Consider the following 18,829-nt stretch of genomic DNA (forward strand, 5'->3'; position numbering starts at 1 on the left):
CGCTCGCAAGCTGTTGAATGTATAATCAAGCTAGTTATCGAAGCATCAAGTTCATTTCATGGTAAAAAAACGATGGCATTTTTCTTTTACTGCTTCCGATAAAGCGATGCCTTCTTTCGATACAAAGCCTGATTATCAAACAAATTTAAACACAAGAATGTGCTTACATATGAATAAATGTTGGGTGGTCACGAGTGAAATTCAGCATGGAGCCACCCCGTGTTTTTTTTTTTTTTCTTATGCGAGGAAGAAAGAACCAAAGGCCATGAGCCCGCAATAACAGTTCCCGCCAAGAGAAAAACAAAATACAATAGAGAGACAAATTCAAGATCCATTCATTTCGAGATGCCTGGACACACTATGTTTGGAAGACTGGAGATCATAGGCAGCAGGAAATACAGACAGAGGGAGACAGTTCCAGAGCTGACCTGTTGAATAAATGAAAGACTGGGAGTAACGGTTAACTCTTGCATTAGAGAGCTGGACAGAAAAGAGTTGAGAGTTTGCTGTTAGACGGGTGCTACGCGCCCGTCGTAGAGGTGGAGGAATGCATGCTGACACTTCAGAGGACCAGTGACCATTGAAGTAGCGACAGAAAAGAGATAAAGATGCAACAGTGCGGCAAAGAGACAAAGGCTGAAGGGAGTCAGTAAGAGGGGGAGAGTTAATGAGACAAAAAGCCTTTGACTCCACCTTATTGAGAAGAGCTGTATATGGGAAACCTCCCCACAAATGAGAGTTGTACTCCACACAGTGGCGGATAAAACCCCTGTATAGAGTCAACAATTGTGCAGGGGTAAAGAAAGAACGGAGTCGCCTTAGCACACCCAATCTCTTGGAAGCAGACTTTACAAGAGATGTAATATGATCCTCCCAAGATAAGTCCCGTGTAAATGAAACCCCAAGCATGTTCAAGGATGATGCAGGAGTAAGCTGAATATTATTAAACATTAGTGGGTATACCTGTGGAAGATTTTGTCGGGTTGATAGGTGTAAGAACTGAGTTTTAGATGCATTAAAAACAACCAGATTATTTTTACCCCAGTCAGAGATACAAGCCAAGTCAGACATTAGGTGTGCCATAGCTTCGTCCCTTGTTTGTTGAAATAACTGCTGAGATGGGAGTTGCGGGAACCGTATGGAAAGGTGAAGGGTGGAGTCATCAGCGCATGAGTGGATAGGGTTAGATGTACAGCTTAGAAGGTCATTGATGAATACAAGGAAGTGAGTTGGTGACAGGACAGAGCCCTGAGGAACACCACTGTTGATAGATCTAGGAGAAGAACTATGGCCGTCTACAACAGCGGCTATAGAACGACCAGAAAGGAAGCTAGCGATGAAGGGACAGATAGAAGGATAGAAACCGTAAGAGGGAAGTTTCGAAATTATAGATTTATGCCAGACTCGATCGAAAGCCTTTGAGATCTCAAGTGCAATGGCAAAGCTTTCACTAAAGTCCCGAAAGGAGGATGACCAGGAGTCTGAAAGGTAGGTGAGAAGATCGCCTGTGGAGCGTCCCTGACGGAACCCGTACTGACGATCAGAAAGAAGGTTGTGCTAGGAAAGATGCCTTATAATTTTTCTATTGAGAATTAATTCTGGGCGATTTAAGCCAAACATCCTGCTTAAATCAGCAAAGAGCTGCAATATATATATATATATATATATATATATATATATATATATATATATATATATATATATATATATATATATATATATATATATATATATATATATATATATATATATATATATATATATATATATATATATATATATATATATATATATATATATATATATATATATATATGTAGTGATGTTTATGGTGTGCCTGCTGTTAGTGAATTTTAAATTCCTCTGGGACCAGTGAAGATGGGCAGATAGAGCACTGTTATTTTAACATCCTTTCATCCTTCCTGGCGCTATATAACAGCTCGTTGAAAACCATGGCTCGTGGAATTCCCAAATCTGTGTTTGACATCACTTTATTGTATTGGCTGAGAAATGTGTTCAAAGACAAAGGAAACCTTTCTGGACATGCCGGGATGATGAATAAAGTTGGGGTTAATGTGGCTATCAAAGATTTCATTTGTTTTGTATTTCGAAGACCTTCTTTCAGTCTTGAGGGACATCTTTGCGACCCTCATTTGGGACGACACCTGAAGTTTGGGCACCACTGCTCTAAATTATTTGACTCAGTGCACAAAGCTTATACAAAAAGTTGTTTTGTTTCTAATGTCCATATTAGTATAGATCTCTTTTGTTGAAAGATGATCTGGTTTGCATTATTTTAACGTAACTTTTCCAATTTGGTGAGACCCTTTTTTCGGTCATCGACGGTCATATAACGATGCCTCAGAGAAACATAAATTTATGCGTCATCTGCTTCTAGAATATCTTAATCCTCAGTTTTTCAGTCATCATGACGACCATGCATAGAACTCCACATTTTTCACCCTGTGTTGTTTTTTAGAGCATTCACGCCAATAACGGGAGTGAGAACAAATGAGCAGTCATCAAACAACCACTGTCCTTCAGTCTCAGGGGGGACAATGATGACAACTTGTCCTGGTACTCAGACTTGGAGAGGTTTCGCAGTGATGGTTTCATTATACTCCAGACTAAAAATTTATGTACAGTGGCTTTCAGTGGCAGTATGCTCTTGTTAGGTGCTGTAAACTTAAGTATGGTGGTGTGTACTTGCCTTATGTGAAAGTACCGCAAAGTAGGCTCTAGTCTTGCCACCAACTGTAGTATATCCCCACCGACGCCGTTATACATGTTCAATTAACGTTATATTACTTCTTGTTCAGTACAACCTCATCGTTAAGTGAGGAGTACTTGTCTATCTATCTATATACCTAGGCTGCTTCCCCCAAGGAAAGGGAGGTAGCCGAGACAGGACGACACACTCCCCATTTACTCATCCATTCAAACACATTCATTCGCATCTTAGCCTCAAAGGGGAGAACGGACAGATCCTCACCGCACCACACTGCACAAGGGTCAACTGCGCAATGCAGTCAGTGACATCCGCAGCAGGGCCAGACAGCAGAACTGGTTTACCCTTGCCACATCATAACCGACCCATCCCCTTACCCGCACTTGACCTGACTAGATGATCAGACCATTTGCGGTAGAATATCCCCTCAGGGCTGCGTCATCACTTATTCATTCACAATTTCTCTCCATTTATTTCTGTCACGCACAGCCACTCTTCCTTGCTCAACAGACATCCCTCTCGCATCCAGCGCTCTCTTCACACTGTCCATCCATCCTATTCGTGGTCTTCCTCTCAGCCTTACACCTCTCACATCAGATCTAGTTATCTTTTTCACGAATCGCTCATTATCCATTCTCTCCATATGCCCAAACCATCGCAACACCCTCTGCTCAACTCTACCAGCCATCTCCCGAACAACTCCAGTTCTCCTTCGCACTTCATCATTTCGCACTCGATCCATACGCGTCACTCCACACATACTCCTCAGACACCTCATCTCCATTACATTCAAACTTTTCCTCTCTGCTACACCCATATTCCATGTTTCAGCCCCATATAACGCAGTCGGTACCACAACACCCTCATACAGCCTTCTCTTTACATCCATTCTAAGCGAACGACATCTAAACACTTTTTTCTTTCCTCCCAGCACCTTTCCTACTTCATTAATTCTAAACTTCACTTCACCATCTATTCTTCCATCCACAGCAACATGTGACCCTAGATATTTAAAACACTCTCCCTCCTTAAGCAACTCGCCATTCAAAACTATATTCATCCCCCTACCATCTACCAACCTCGTACACTTCATCACTTTACTCTTATTCTCATTTACCTTCAATGTCCTCCTTTCACACACCCTTCCAAACTCCTCTACCAACTGTCTCAATCTCTCCTCTGAATCAACCACCAATGCAGTATCATCTGCAAACAGCAGCTGCTTCAGATTCCACTCTCCACCATCAACATTCACCAGACTCAGACCTCCACCTAGAACTCTTGCATTCACCTCCCTTACAACACCATCCATGTAAATATTAAACAACCAAGGCGACATCACACATCCCTGTCGCAGCCCCACTCTCACGGGAAACCAATCACTCACAGCATTTCCCACTCTTACACACACTCTGCTATTTACATAAAAACTTTTCACTCCTTTTAGTAACCTACCATCAAGACCATACAATCTTAAAACAGTATCGATCAATATAGTGTCTAGGTTACTACACTGTCTTGTGTCTGATAATGTCCATGTCATTACAGTACCATGTGTCTGGAGTGGGTCATACTATTGGTAAGAGGACATATGTTGGTGTCTAGTGTCTATAACTGATCATGGCTTTTATGAGAGTGTATATATTAGTACCTTATGTCTGTTGTTGGATGTTGTCCGTAACATTATTCAAGATTCTGCTTTTGTATCTTGTGTCATGATGTTGTTCATGTCGTTGATAAGAGTGTATACAAGTACCTTGAATCTGATAGTGTCCATTATGATTTTGTGGTCACTGTCTCATCTGAATGTGGACTCAGTGGACTCCAGGTTGGTTTATTTTTTCCACCTTTCCAGGGATTGGGAAGGAGGTGAGGGAAGTTTTTATGACCAGGCAGTACAGTGGTCCTGTTATATCGGTGCCATTAGGTGAAAGCATCTCGTCACTCACATGTCCAGAATGTTGACAAGAGAGACAGTGTTTTTACCTTGTGTTTGATGTTTTCCATGGCTTTGATTATGGCGTGGTGTGATGGCAGAGAGGTGCGGTTGATGGCTGCTGCCCGCTTCAGCAGCTCCAGGGCTTTGTTGTACTTTCCTTTAAGGATCAGCCACCGGGGTGACTCTGGCAGCATCCTACATAGCGATACTGAATTAGCTTTACATTACAGCCACAAATTCTGTTCAGTATTTGTTATTATTAGTTGTTAAGCCATTCATTAATCACTGTACATTATGGCGTCTTCATAGTCATGGCAACGCACAGCCATATCCTGAAACTGAAAGTGTGATGGTGTAAACAAGGTTCCAGATTCTTTATGTTGGTTATGAAGCAATTGTGAGCATTACATGAGGCGGCAGCTTAGTTGTGCTCGCACAAGATTTCAACACATTCTGCTCACTGGCTAACTGATTTGCAATTGAAGTTCGTTCAGCCATTTTACTCAGGATATGGATCAGGTAAATACAGCAACTTCACTCACCAGTAGTAAAAGACAGTGAAAAGGAGTGGCAGTGAAAAGGCTGCCTGCAACCACCTCCAGGGCCTCACCAGGTAGGCTATACCAGGTAGAATCATGTAGCCCAGCGACCACGGTACAGGGTAGAATGACCCAACATAAGTCCGCTGTGACACTGAACTCACCTCCATGGCTGACAGGAGAATGATCTTGTTAAAAAAAAAAAAAATGCTTATATAGGTGTAGTTCAAAATTAAAGGATGTTAACACTTTTTCAGCCAAATTAGTTTATAGTCTATAGAAAAGTGCGCTGTGATGCAGTAGCAATAACAGAACTCCAGTATTTGGGCAGCTCAAAGCATTTGTCTAAATGATTATAATGCACGCATAAAATGTATAAAATCAAACTGCTGTTTCATTGTGTCATCTGATGTTTATAGAGGTGAACAACATAAGATCGTCTTGAATGTAGATTTACACATTACAGTTTAAAGACATTACAAGTGTACCTTTGCCTGAACCATCTGAATGGCGGAGGATCCTACAGTCGTCATGACATAATTCAACCATCTGTTCCCATCTTTAATTACTTCTAGCAGTGTGTGGGCATTACGCCTCCTCTTACTCTGAAAACTTCGTAATTCTTCCGTCTTCAATCTGGTAACATTATGTTTTCTGAAATTCCGTCTCTTTTTGTCTGTGCTTAAGTACATTTCGAATGTCTGACACCGAGAGCACACGCAAGGTATGAATATCAGCTCCCTTATAACGTTTGTTCCAAGAACTAAAGCTCTTCATCTCTTCCATGCCTAAATATAATCATTGCCGTTATTATTATTTATTCCAGTTGCGTTCAAGTACAAGTATCTATCTATCTATTCCCAGACGCCTTAATCATGCAAGGGATGGTCATTATCAAATCGCCTTCATGTCGTCCTATCTCCCGCCATTTCACTGCCCTCCCCCTAGCTCACGCCCCCCTCTCATATAACTCTCCACTCCATCCCATCCTCTGCCTCCGGTTTCCTCTCCACCTCTCCACCTCCCTCATTACACTCTCCGCGTTAGTCTCTCGCTCTCCATCCTCTCCACATGGCCAAACCTCCTCAGTGTTTTTCTCCAAACGCTTTCTATCACATCCAAATCCACACCACAACGCTCCTTCACTTCCTTATATGTCAGTCAGTCTCTCCATGTGATTCCACATGCTCCTCTCAAATAACTCATTTCCACTGCTCTCACTCTTGACTTCTGTCCTTCCAGTAAGGTCCAGGCTTCACTTCCATACGTTAGAGTTAGTATCACAATACTGTCATGCAGTGACTTTTTTACTTCCATGCTCACTTCCCCAATTCTTATTACTGCTTTCAAAGAACCAGCAACCTTTCTTCTTTGTTGCACCTTTTCAAGCACTCCATTCTGGAAATTCCCATTCGTCATCACCCTATACGAGTACTTAAATGCACTCACATTTTCCATTTCCTCATCATCCAACCTCACTGTACTGTACATTCACTGATGTCATTTCTCTTGAAGACCATAACTTTACTCTTCCCTACATTCACCTTTTGATTCCGTTTCTTACACACTCTCCCAAACTCGTTTACCAAGCCTTGCAGTTCCCCTTCGTCTTCACTTAACAATGCAGTATTATCCGCAAACAACAGTGCAAGGAGTTTCCAAATGCTGCCCTCTCTCTTTAGGAACTCTCCAACATCCACTGCCCTCTTTTGTACCTCATTTATAACCCTATCCATATACAGATTGAACAACCATGGAGACATGACACATCTCTGTTTCAGTCCAACATTCAGACAGAAAAATTCATTTAGTTAACTACTCACACACACTGCAACTTTAGCACCCTCATACATACCCTTCACGGCATTCAACAGCTTCCCATTTATTCCATTTATTCTTAATATTTTCTGCATTCCTTGTCTATCCACTCTGTCATAATTATGCTTTCTCCAAATCCAGGAAAGCTGCATACAACTTCTTTCCCTTCTCTAGAAACTTTTCCACCGAAGACTTAAGGATGAATATCTGATCTACACAACTTTTTCCCTTCCTAAAACCTCCCTGTCCTTCTCCTACTAATTCTTCTGTTATTAGGGTGCTAATAAGTATCCTACCATATACTTTTCCTGTTACACTAAGAAGACAAATGCCCCTATGATTACCAAGCACCTCTTTTCCCCCTTTTCCATTGTACATGGGAAAATTATACCTGACTTCCAATCCTTCGGGACTCTACCTTCCTTCCAGGCCAATCTGCACACCTTCCATATCCATTCTACTGCTATCTCTCCCCCATGCTTCAGCATTTCACCACACACTCCATCAATTCCTGGGGCTTTCCCCATTTCATCTTTCATTACTTCCATAACGTCCATCCTACTGATCGTTTCCTCCCTTCTCACCTCCCTCCTTCTCCCAGTCATTCCCCAGCCACTTATACTCGCATTACTTTCATTATCTATATTCAACAGTTTAAGTGTTCCCTCCATCTGCTCACTTTTTCTCCCTTCTCCACTAGTAATCAACCACTTTTATCTTTCACTCCCCAACCTACTTCTTTGCCACCCAGTCTAACTTTCTTTATCTCTTTCCAGAACATTTTCTTACGTTCCCTCCACTTTACACTCAAATTCCTTCGAAAATCCTCACCCACTCTCTTCTTATTCTATCTTTCTAATATTTTCACCACTCTCTTCCTCTCTACATATAACATTCTCATCAGTCTCTCAACTTCTTCCACGCTCCTGTTTCTGATCCACTTACTATATGCTTTCTTCTTTTGTGCCACAGCCTGTCTCACCTCTTCTTTCCACCATGCTGTTCCTTGCACCCCCTTTTGTCTTCTCTTCACCCCACTCACCACCTCACATGCTGCACAGATTTCTTCTGTGCATATCCTGCACACACCTTCCACGTCTCCCATCTACCCCAACCATATTTACCCAATCGCTCCTCCACTTCTTTCTTATATTCCGCTTTTTTTTTTTTTTCCATCCTCTTGTAACCTTTTCACTCTCTTTGTATGAACTACTTCCTCCTGTCCTTCCCTTCTTCTGTTTCTCCATTTCATTTAGACCTTCATTCTCACCACCACCAAGTGGTGGACAGAAAGTCCACTCCCCCAACCTCTATATGCTCTTTCATCTATTAAACACCTTCTCATCCTTTCATCCATACACAAATAATCAATCATTGCCTTCCGTTCATTTAGTTCACCACCCACCCTTCTCATCACTCGCCACGTATACCTATGGATCATTTTGGGTCTGAAAAGAGTATTGGCTATCACCAACCTCCTCCCGGCACAAATGTCCACTGAAGCACTGTCATTCTCATCCATCTCTGCAGGCACACCCCACTCACCAACTACTCCATCCACCTTCATATTCCCTACTTTTCCATTTATGTCTCCAATCAAAAACACTTTCTCATTCCTTTCAAACTATTCCATGCACGCTTCCACATTTGTCCAGAACTTTTCTCTCACTCTGCTTGCACGATCTTGCATTGGCACATACATGCACACAATCGCCCACATTTGTAGTCCAACTTTCAATCTTACCCAATCCTTGAGCCAACTGATCCATACTCTCTTATACTCGTATTCTCCTTCCATCTGTTACTTACAATACACACTCCATCTTTTGCCCTCTCATTCTCACCTACTCCCGCGCATGTACCCCATCCATACTCCCATTCTCTCACACTCTCACCTACCATTTAGTTTCGGTTAATCCACATACATCCACTTTCGCACCCTGAAGTACCTGGACAATCTCTGTTTCACCTCATCATTTGCACCCCTTACATTCCACGTCGCAATCCGTACCATGTCCTTTGTTCGGTCCTTAGTCGTCACCTTTTGGTCAGTCATGCTCCGAGGCTTCTTGTTCGTATTTTAGTTAGTTGTTTTCCTGGGAGGGGCACTAATCCTCCCCCAACCCACTTGTTGCCATGTAGGGAACACATTTTGGTTGGTTATAAGGTTACCACCCAGCGTTCTAAATGGTATCCTGGTTTGCAGGAAATCATTTGGCTTGCCACTTAATGTGGAGCCACCCTAAAAACAGACTACCACTACACTAAGTGGGTGAATGATGGGCGTCCCCACCTACCACTAACATTTCTCCTGAACCATTATCCTACCATACAAGGATAAGAGTATATTTACTGCCACGAACCATTGTAGAATATATTTTTGCCGCCTTTGATTATTAACGTTATATTATTGGAGAGAAATGAAGCAACTGTGCATGGTTCCTATTTACAAAAGGTGGCAGATTATTTCAGATGACAAGGCCATATCGAGTGTCCAGCTGGAGATTCAGCTGTTATGTTGGAAGTGTATTTTATTCTCATTTCTCCCTGGCTCTTGTTTCACCTTATACTGTATCATGATCCGGGTAAGTAATTGAGACCTTAATATGAAAAGTCTCGGAATAAGAAGAGAAATGAAGATGGAAGAGGGAAAAAAAAAAAAAACATCGTCTGCATGCAGATTTCAGTGTCAGATGGACCGTTCTGATCAATTACAATTATTTTAATGTTTAGTGCCATTAGTTTATTTAATTTTACCCGAGTTTAAGCAAGAAAAAGGTCAGTATGTCCAACAAGGGGAGTTTAAGCAATAAATTGGGACAGCTTCCAGCAACAAGTTAATACACTTGCTTATGCTGCTGAGGAATTGAAACTTTTCCGACCTTGGACACACGTATCATTTTTCAGCCACCGTCAGAAAATTTTACTCTAGCAATGGTATTATCTTTCAGGTGACGGTGGTAACGAAGTCTTTGGTCGGAGGAAGACCATTGGTAACGCACGCGGTTCGAATCCAAGAGGTGGCCAAAAGTTTTTCTGCAATGTCAGTGTGCTCTCCTGCGTCTTTTAGTAAACTGAACTACTTTAGCTTAGTCTCAGGCCCTCGTACGTCCAGGAATAATATAAGACCGGCTGCTAATGTTTGGCTAATACTGTACATGAGCTGTGATAAATTATTTTCATTTCCAACGAGTGTGTCTGCAATTGTAAAGTTCGGATAATGTGATAATGACGATGAAAATTGTGTGTGTGTGTGTGTGTGTGTGTGTGTGTGTGTGTGTGTGTGTGTGTGTGTGTGTGACTTACCAATAATGAAGCAGCCAATGTAGCAGCCAAATTCAACAGCACTAAAGAGAAATTTGAGAAAGATGTAAGTCTCTATGTTTGGTGCCGCTGTGATGAGGAAGCCAATCAGCGCTGACAACGCACAAGCAAACAGCACTCCCTTTCTCCTTCCAAACCTGTGTAATGCAAATTTTGCATAAGTTTCAGCAAATGTCAGCAGATTTTATTCGGCTTAGGCTACACAGAGGACATGTGGAATCCATGCCTGTGTCCTAACCAGGTAAGATGACGTAAGGGATAAATATTATACAGATGGGGACAAACGTGGGCATTATATTTCACTTTTTCTCAATATTCTATGTTGGCAAAGATGATTAGGCTGAAAGGGGCGTGGTATGGTTTTCTGCTCTTACAGGGGATGAGTCTCTTTGCTACTGTTCATAAGAGAGGAAAATGACGGATATGCACTGAGTGCGAATAACGGCAGACTTCTGACGCAGTCGTACCTATGCAGGACGTGCCCGTAACAGATGCTGCCGAAGAAGGTTCCTGCCTGCGTCATCGCCTGTGTGGTTGAATACAGGGCCCGTCTCTCGCACGTCAGGTCCCACTGGTCGCCAGGGTACAGCGGGTAGAGAATCGTTAAGTTATGATAAGATAGGGCAGAGATACAGTAGAAGGCAGGGTAGGGTAGATCAGGGACAGGTGGGCAGGGCAAGGCAAGGTAGACGCGTCGTGGGGCAGGGCAGGGAAGAATGGATAAAGGATGGATGCGGCATGCCGCAGATGTGGTTATGATAGGGAAAGTCAAGATTAGGAAGATCAAAGAGAGGCATGGCAGGGCACGGCACAGCAGACAAGTAATAGGATAGGATATATCAGGGAGGGGTAGAGTAGGACAGAAATGATGTTGCATGAGTTAAGAATGCACAGAAAAGGGCAAAGCAGGTTCCGTACAAGACAAGGTCAAGCATACTTTTATATCATTACTTCGTCTCCTGTAGACTCAGGTTCAACGTTCCACCCTACTCATACCCAACAGACTCGTTCAATCCGATGGGGAGTTTTTGCTTTAGTCAAGTCACCACCAATGATCTCATTACATTTGAGGCTGTGTTAAAAATAAATGGTTAATAAAGGCTGTATCTAACCCTTCCAGCTCGAGGTGTTTCCTTCAGGGTGAGTAAATTAATCTGCAAGTAACATAAGTAAAAGGGGGAAATTTGTCACACGACTGCAAGGGCTTCAAGCATTGTGGTTCGCTACTGAGGGATAGAACTGTGATCCTGTTTTCATTCTGAAGGCATCCCTCTATTATTATTTTCAGCTTAAAACAAATCTCTGTTAGGGATATAAAGTAAATGTACATCGTGTCTGGTTAATAGGTTTAATATCTCCTTTTATTTACTCCACTTATTTCCAGTGCCCAGGAAATAAATGAATAACCAAAGAAATGTTATTACCAGGATGACAGTTCCGTTTCATGAAGCAGCGTCCGAAGCACTGCAGCCCAAACCTCAGCCTCGTAACTCTGTCCCCGAAGACGAAGTCGTTGGCTTTGGCGTGGCCGATCCACAAAAACACTTTTCTTTCCTTTCGTCTAATCGTTCGCATTAATGAATCCTCTCCCGCTGATGGTGAGTCCTCGTCTTAGTGGTCGACACCCTTAGGTCTTCTCTATGGAGACAATGATCGAAAAAATGTCTTGACCAATCCGATGGGAATACCTTGTGGCGTCATCGGCTATGTCACAGCTAGCCAGCCAATCACCAAACGTCACCTCCCTCTCCATGACGTCCGATCTCTGCCCACGCACGTACTTGTTTGTTGTTAGAGATTTGTTTGTTTGTTAGAGAGACACAGAGACAGAGACAGAGACAGAGACAGACAGACAGAGACAGAGACAGAGACAGACAGACAGACAGAGACAGAGACAGAGATCGTTTTTCCTTTAGATTCTAGATCAGCCTGTATTGGCAGGAAGGCAGGCAGGGACGCAGGTAGGAAGGGAGATAGTAGCAGGTTGGGAGGAAGGCAGGGAGGTACGGAAGGTAAGTAGGTAATTACTGTAAGCAGGGAAGAAGGTACTGTAAGCAGGGAAAAGTGACAAGATGTTGAGGTTAATATTCTATATACTAAGGATTAACGTGCACATTTATACCCCTTGGTGACAGGATTACAAAGTCTAACAGTGTGGCTGCAAAACTTGAAATCAACGAATAACAGAGTCTCCTGAAAACGGCAAAGATCTTACGAGACTTCGTCCTCGGGAACTTAGCGTGGCAACAAGCAGCTAGTATAAGATTGGATATGGTCTTTTAACTGTGACTTTTACAGTAAACAAAAGCAAGAGTTCTCTGTTGTATTATGATCAGTCCAGAGTATGAATTCCAGGTCTCTGTTGTACTTTTGTGAGACCTGAAGGAAGGTTTGGGATGATTCAATATTTCATAAAGCAAAAATAAGAGGTCCTTTAGAGAGTACTCAAGGGGTTAAATGAAGCCTTATTTAATCCTTGCATTACAAGAGATCTAGCCTAAGCTAAATACAAATCTCTGGCTGTCTCAAGAACTAAAAATAATACTGTACGTCAATAGAGTAAAGAACTTAAATGAAAGATGCAGATGTCTGTTCCGGAATGCTGAGTACAATTACTCGTATATCTATCTATTTATTTACATACCTAGGCTGCTTCCCCCAAGGAAAGGGAGGTAGCCGAGACAGGACGACACACTCCCCAATTACTCATCCATTCAAACACATTCATTCGCATCTTAGCCCCAAGGGGAGAACGGACAGATCCTCACCGCACCACACCGCACAAGGGTCAACTGCGCAATGCAATCAGTGACATCCGCAGCAGGGCCCGACAGCAGAGCTGGTTTACCCCTGCCACATCATAACAGACCTATCCCCTTACCCGCACCTGACCTGACTAGCTGATCAGACCAAATGCGGGAGAATATCCCCTCAGGGCTGCGTCATCACTTATTCATTCACAATTTCTCTCCATTTATTTCTGTCACGCACAGCCACTCTTCCTTGCTCAACAGACATCCCTCTCACATCCAGTGCTCTCTTCACACTGTCCATTCATCCTATTCGTGGTCTTCCTCTCAGCCTTACACCTCTCACATCAGACCTAGTTATCTTTTTCACCAGTCGCTCATTATCCATTCTCTTCATATGCCCAAACCATCGCAACACCCTCTGCTCAACTCTACCAGCCATATCCCGAACAACTCCAGTTCTCCTTCGCACTTCATCATTTCGCACTCGATCCATACGCGTCACTCCACACATACTCCTCAGACACCTCATCTCCATTACATTCAAACTTTTCCTCTCTGCTACACCTATATTCCATGTTTCAGCCCCATATAACGCAGTCGGTACCACAACACCCTCATACAGCCTTCTCTTTACATCCATTCTAAGCGAACGACATCTAAACACTTTTTTCATTCCTCCCAGCACCTTTCCTACTTCATTTATTCTAAACTTCACTTCAGCATCTATTCTTCCATCCACAGCAACATGTGACCCTAGATATTTAAAACACTCTACCTCCTCAAGCAACTCGCCATTCAAAACTATATTCATCCCCCTACCATCTACCAACCTCGTACACTTCATCACTTTACTCTTATTCTCATTTGCTTTCAATTTCCTCCTTTCACACACCCTTCCAAACTCCTCTACCAACTGTCTCAATCTCTCCTCTGAATCAGCCACCAATGCAGTATCATCTGCAAACAGCAGCTGCTTCAGATTCCACTCTCCACCATCAACATTCACCAGACTCAGACCTCCACCTAAAACTCTTGCATTCACCTCCCTTACAACACCATCCATGTAAATATTAAACAACCAAGGCGACATCACACATCCCTGTCGCAGCCCCCACTCTCACAGGAAACCAGTCACTCACAGCATTTCCCACTCTTACACACGCTCTACGATTTACATAAAAACTTTTCACCCCTTTTAGTAACCTACCATCAAGTCCATACAATCTTAAAACAGTCCACAATGCCTCCCTATCAATTCTATCATACGCTTTCTCTAAATCCATGAATGCCCAAAACACATCCTTGCCTTTCGCTAAATACTTTTCACACACTTGTCTCACAGCAAACACCTGATCCACGCATCCCCTCCCTCTCCTAAAGCCACACTGCTCATCACTAATCACTCCCTCTGTACTCTCTCTAACTCTCATAATTAGCACTCTGCCATAAACCTTACCTACAACACTCAACAGACTTATACCCCTAAAGCTAGTACATTCATACTTATCACCCTTGCCTTTATACAACGGGCCCACACAAGCACTTGCCCAGTCAATTGGCACCATACCTTTCACAAAGAACACATTCAACAATCTTACTAACCAGTTAACAATGGTCACTCCACCACCTTTCAGGCATTCCACAGCACACCCATCCATACCTGCAGCTTTCCCTGTTTTCATCTCCTTTACTGCCTTCTCCACTTCCTTCTTCATGATCAAAGAATCATTCAACTCTCCCAACACATTTATTCCTTGCACCCTTCCATCTGCCACAATCTCAGCCACCCTTTCATCCTCTACATTTAACAATCTTTCAAAATACTCTGCTCATCTCTTCCTTACTGCATCCATCTCAATTAACATCCTTCCATCCTCTGCTTTTACTTGTTCTTCCTTCCCAGACTCTCCCTTTCGCACCCTTTTCACCTCCTTCCAAAACATTTTCTTATTCTGTTGAAAATTCTCTGTAAGCCGCCTACCACACCTCTCATCTGCTGCCACTTTAGCATCACGCACAGCCCTTCTCGCCCTATTCCTCTTTTCCTTATACCTTTCATATGACATGTCATCCTTCCTCTGCAGCCACACCTCATATGCACGTCTCTTCTCAGCCACAGCCATACTTACTTCCTCGCACCACCATTCACTTCCTTTTCGTACACCACCACCCACACGTCTCATACCACACACTTCTTCTGCATGCCCCACCACAGCACTCTTAAACAACTGCAATTCCTCCTCCACACTGCCATTTTCCTGATCTTTCAGTGCGTTCCACTCATCTTTCAATTTCTCCTGATACTCTATCTTTTTCTCTCTTTTATTCAACTCACTCACTTTCAAAACCTCCCTGCCACACCTAACCCTCCTAGCTCTCACCCATCTCTTACCTACTCTTAACTTTCCCTCCACCAGGTAGTGGTCAGACATACCTCCACCCTCCCCTCTCAGAACTCTCACATCCAACAATCTTCCTATTACATTCCTAGACACAACCACATAGTCCATCAAAGCTCTATCAACAACCCTTCCACCCTCCTGTCTCACCCATGTATACTTATAAATATTTTTCTTCTCAAACAACGTATTTCCAGTCACCATCTCTCGCTCAACACACGTCGCTATCATTCGTTCCCCATTTTCATTTCTTCCAGGCACACCATGCATACCAACTACACCTTCAACTGCTACATTTCCCACTCTAGCATTCAGATCTCCCATCATTACCACATTCACATTCGCTCCAAACTCTGCAGACACTCATCAACATCATTCCAGAAAGACTCCCTCTTTTCTTCATCCCTTTCACTACCAGGCCCATATGCACTCACAAACACCCACAACTCACGTTCAAATTTCGCTTTCACCCACATCAGTCTCGATGACGCCTCCTTCCATTCAATCACACACTGTTGTACTTCCGGACTCACTAACATGGCCACACCTTCTCTTGCCATTCCTCTATCAACACCTGACAATTTTCCATACACACTTCCAAACATAGACTCACCCTTCCCTTTCATCTTCGTTTCACTCAAAGCTAACACATCCAACTTTCTTCTCACAAACATTCTTCCAATATCCTCCCTTTTAGCCTGAATTGTACTATATCCACGCACATTCATAGACCCAATCTTCAGGGTACGGAGATAACTCCATCCCCCATCCCTTTCTCTGGCCTGTCTCTTTTTAGGAACTAAAAAACAGAGGAGGGGGTCCCTAGTCCCCTCACCCCGCCCCTTTTAGTCGCCTTTTACGACACGCAGGGAATACGGTAGCAGTATTCTTCCTAACACAACCTGGCCGCAGAGTAGTTTTACCACCCTATAGTGCGGCCAGATTGTGTCCCTCCCGCCACAGGGGGGGACACTTCACAACGGTTATTAAGTCAGAGAACTTGTGTGGAGCTAATACTTGGAAAAAGATGGTTTTTCGACCTTCATCGACCTTGCCTCACCCTCGGTCTGTTTCTTTTTGCATCAAACTACAGACAATGAGGTGCTGTGCAGCTTTAGTTACTACATCTTGACTCTCCGGAAAGGATGCTGTGATACGGAGTTCGTTCAGGGTGTTTAATAAGATGGATAAGAAAATGGGAAATGAATAAATAAAATTGTGATTAACATTCCCATATATTCGTAAAAGTAATAAGGTATGGAACAGTTTTGATAGTTGCCCGAGTTCATTTAGAGTTTGACGTGAACCTCAATTTGCATCTTTATAGTGTGTACAGTTGCAGACTAATAACATAGTGTACCGAACGCCACATGTTGAAAACGGAGAAAAACGAAGTTAAAGTTCCGTAACTTTCAAAATGCCATAAGTCTGGAACTAGTGATTTTTTTTCTTTTTTTTTTTTTTTTAGCTTCATGTTCGTACTTTCATGTCATGTTAATCGTGGTAGAAGAGATATTAGTAGCATTCTGAAAGGTACAACAATAGCTGCGTTTTTCTCCATTGTGTTTATTGAGACAAAACGTGCTCTCAGTAGGCATTTTTAACAATCAAACCAACCAAAGATATCAATGTGGAATGTTTACAAAAGCAAAATAGATGTACGTAGTACTATTTTCAGAAATTAAAAACCATTATAAAAGAAGAAATCTTTCATTTTAGCCAATTGGGAATAATGGTAAGCTCTTTTTTCTGTTATGAGAAGGACCAGCAGCTTTTTGCCCACTACTAGTCACTCATGTTCTCGAGACAATGAGAAAAAACACTAAAACAGCTCTGAAAATAGCCAGTTAATCCAGGCAGTGTTCTAGGCCGGCAGGTAAACAAAAAACTGTGTCACGTCGCGACAGATTCCCTGATCACAGTTGCCAATGTCTTGCTGAGCTCTCTGCCTTTCCCATTTTCTGTACATTATGGCTAACTTACCCTTAAAATCATGCAATTTTATGCTAAAATATTTCATTGTTAGAATAATGGTACAATAATTAATAATGCTAAGAAAAAGATGCATGGCTGTGAGCATAACGAAATGCTAGTATCTAGTAACATCAGTCAACACGTTGCTGGGAGGCACTTGGTATAGTCAGCCAAAAAAGTCGTGTCTTCCTTCCGAACCCCGTAAATATTCGAACAGATAGGTGGAAGCAGCAGGGATAGCTTCACAAGTCTGGCAACTGTGTCAGACCAGACGGTGGTGGGGGTGAGTAAATTTGGGGTGGTGGGGAAGTGGTGTGTGTGTGTGTGTGTGTGTGTGTGTGTGTGTGTGTGTGTGTGTGTCTGTGCTGTAATTATTGTTGGCAGTATAATCTGTAATTTTTGTTGGCAGTGTAGTCTAGCAATACACAGCACAGTAAAGGCGCTAAACGTGATATTACACCTGATTTAATACCTGTAAATAGTGAAATGTATCGTTAACCTGAAATAATGCCTATAACATGTAGCCAAACAAGCGTTAGCAGAAATGACGAGGTTCTACCCCCCCCTCCCCACCTTCCTGCCACGGCCTTTCCGCCGGGCATCAACTAGCCACATAACATGGGAATAAACACAGACAGCTGTGTTTTTACTGTATGTTTACCTTCTGACTATCTATCTATCTATCTATCTATAGCCCGACGCCCTAATCCCGCAAAGGGTGGCCGCAGACAAAACGCCTCCAAGTCGCTCTGTCACCCACCATTTGACTACCCTCCCCCCAACTCACCCCCCCTCCCTCATATACCTCTCAACTCCATCCCTCCACCTCATCCTCGGTCTACCTCTCCCTCTCCCTCCCTCCACCTCACCTACATACACCCTCTTAGTCAGTCTTTCATTCTCCATTCTCTTCACATGTCCAAACCACCTCAGTGTATTTCTCCTAATCTTCTCAACCACATCCACATCCACCCCACAGCGTTCCTTCACTTCTTCATTCGTCAACCTGTCCCTCCACGTCACTCCACATGCTCCTCTCAAGTAACTCATTTCCACTGCTCTCACTCTTGACTTGTTCCCCTCTTGCAAGGTCCATGCCTCGCTTCCATACGTCAGGGTAGGGATCACAATACTATCATGCAGTGACTTCTTAACTTCCATTCTCACCTCCCTATTTCTCATCACTGCTTTCAGTGTACCAACAACCTTCCTTCCCTGCTGTACCCTTTCACGCACTTCATCCCCCAAAGTTCCATCCCTACTCATCACACTACCCAAGTACTTGAATGCACTCACATTCTCCATATCCTCACCATCCAACCTCACTGCACACTCTGTGACTTCAATCCTCTCAA

The 18,829-nt window shown here is 43.0% G+C and overlaps 1 protein-coding gene across 1 annotated transcript in view; it reads right to left on the reverse strand.

Moving 5' to 3' along the window:
- Window positions 1-18,829, reverse strand: part of LOC145406339 (organic cation transporter protein-like) — a 92,200-nt gene that overhangs the window by 35,193 nt on the left and 38,178 nt on the right. Inside the window, exons 4-7 of the mRNA XM_080277501.1 lie at window positions 10,816-10,919; window positions 10,331-10,485; window positions 5,210-5,378; window positions 4,715-4,862 (exon numbers count right to left, since the gene is read on the reverse strand). Coding sequence (XP_080133627.1) covers window positions 4,715-4,862; window positions 5,210-5,378; window positions 10,331-10,485; window positions 10,816-10,919 — 576 coding nt within the window. The remainder of the gene's footprint in view (window positions 1-4,714; window positions 4,863-5,209; window positions 5,379-10,330; window positions 10,486-10,815; window positions 10,920-18,829) is intronic.

Source organism: Coenobita brevimanus, chromosome 70, assembly GCF_032717465.1.
Source record: "Coenobita brevimanus isolate Jiangsu-jjx chromosome 70, ASM3271746v2, whole genome shotgun sequence".
Taxonomy (NCBI): domain Eukaryota; kingdom Metazoa; phylum Arthropoda; class Malacostraca; order Decapoda; family Coenobitidae; genus Coenobita; species Coenobita brevimanus.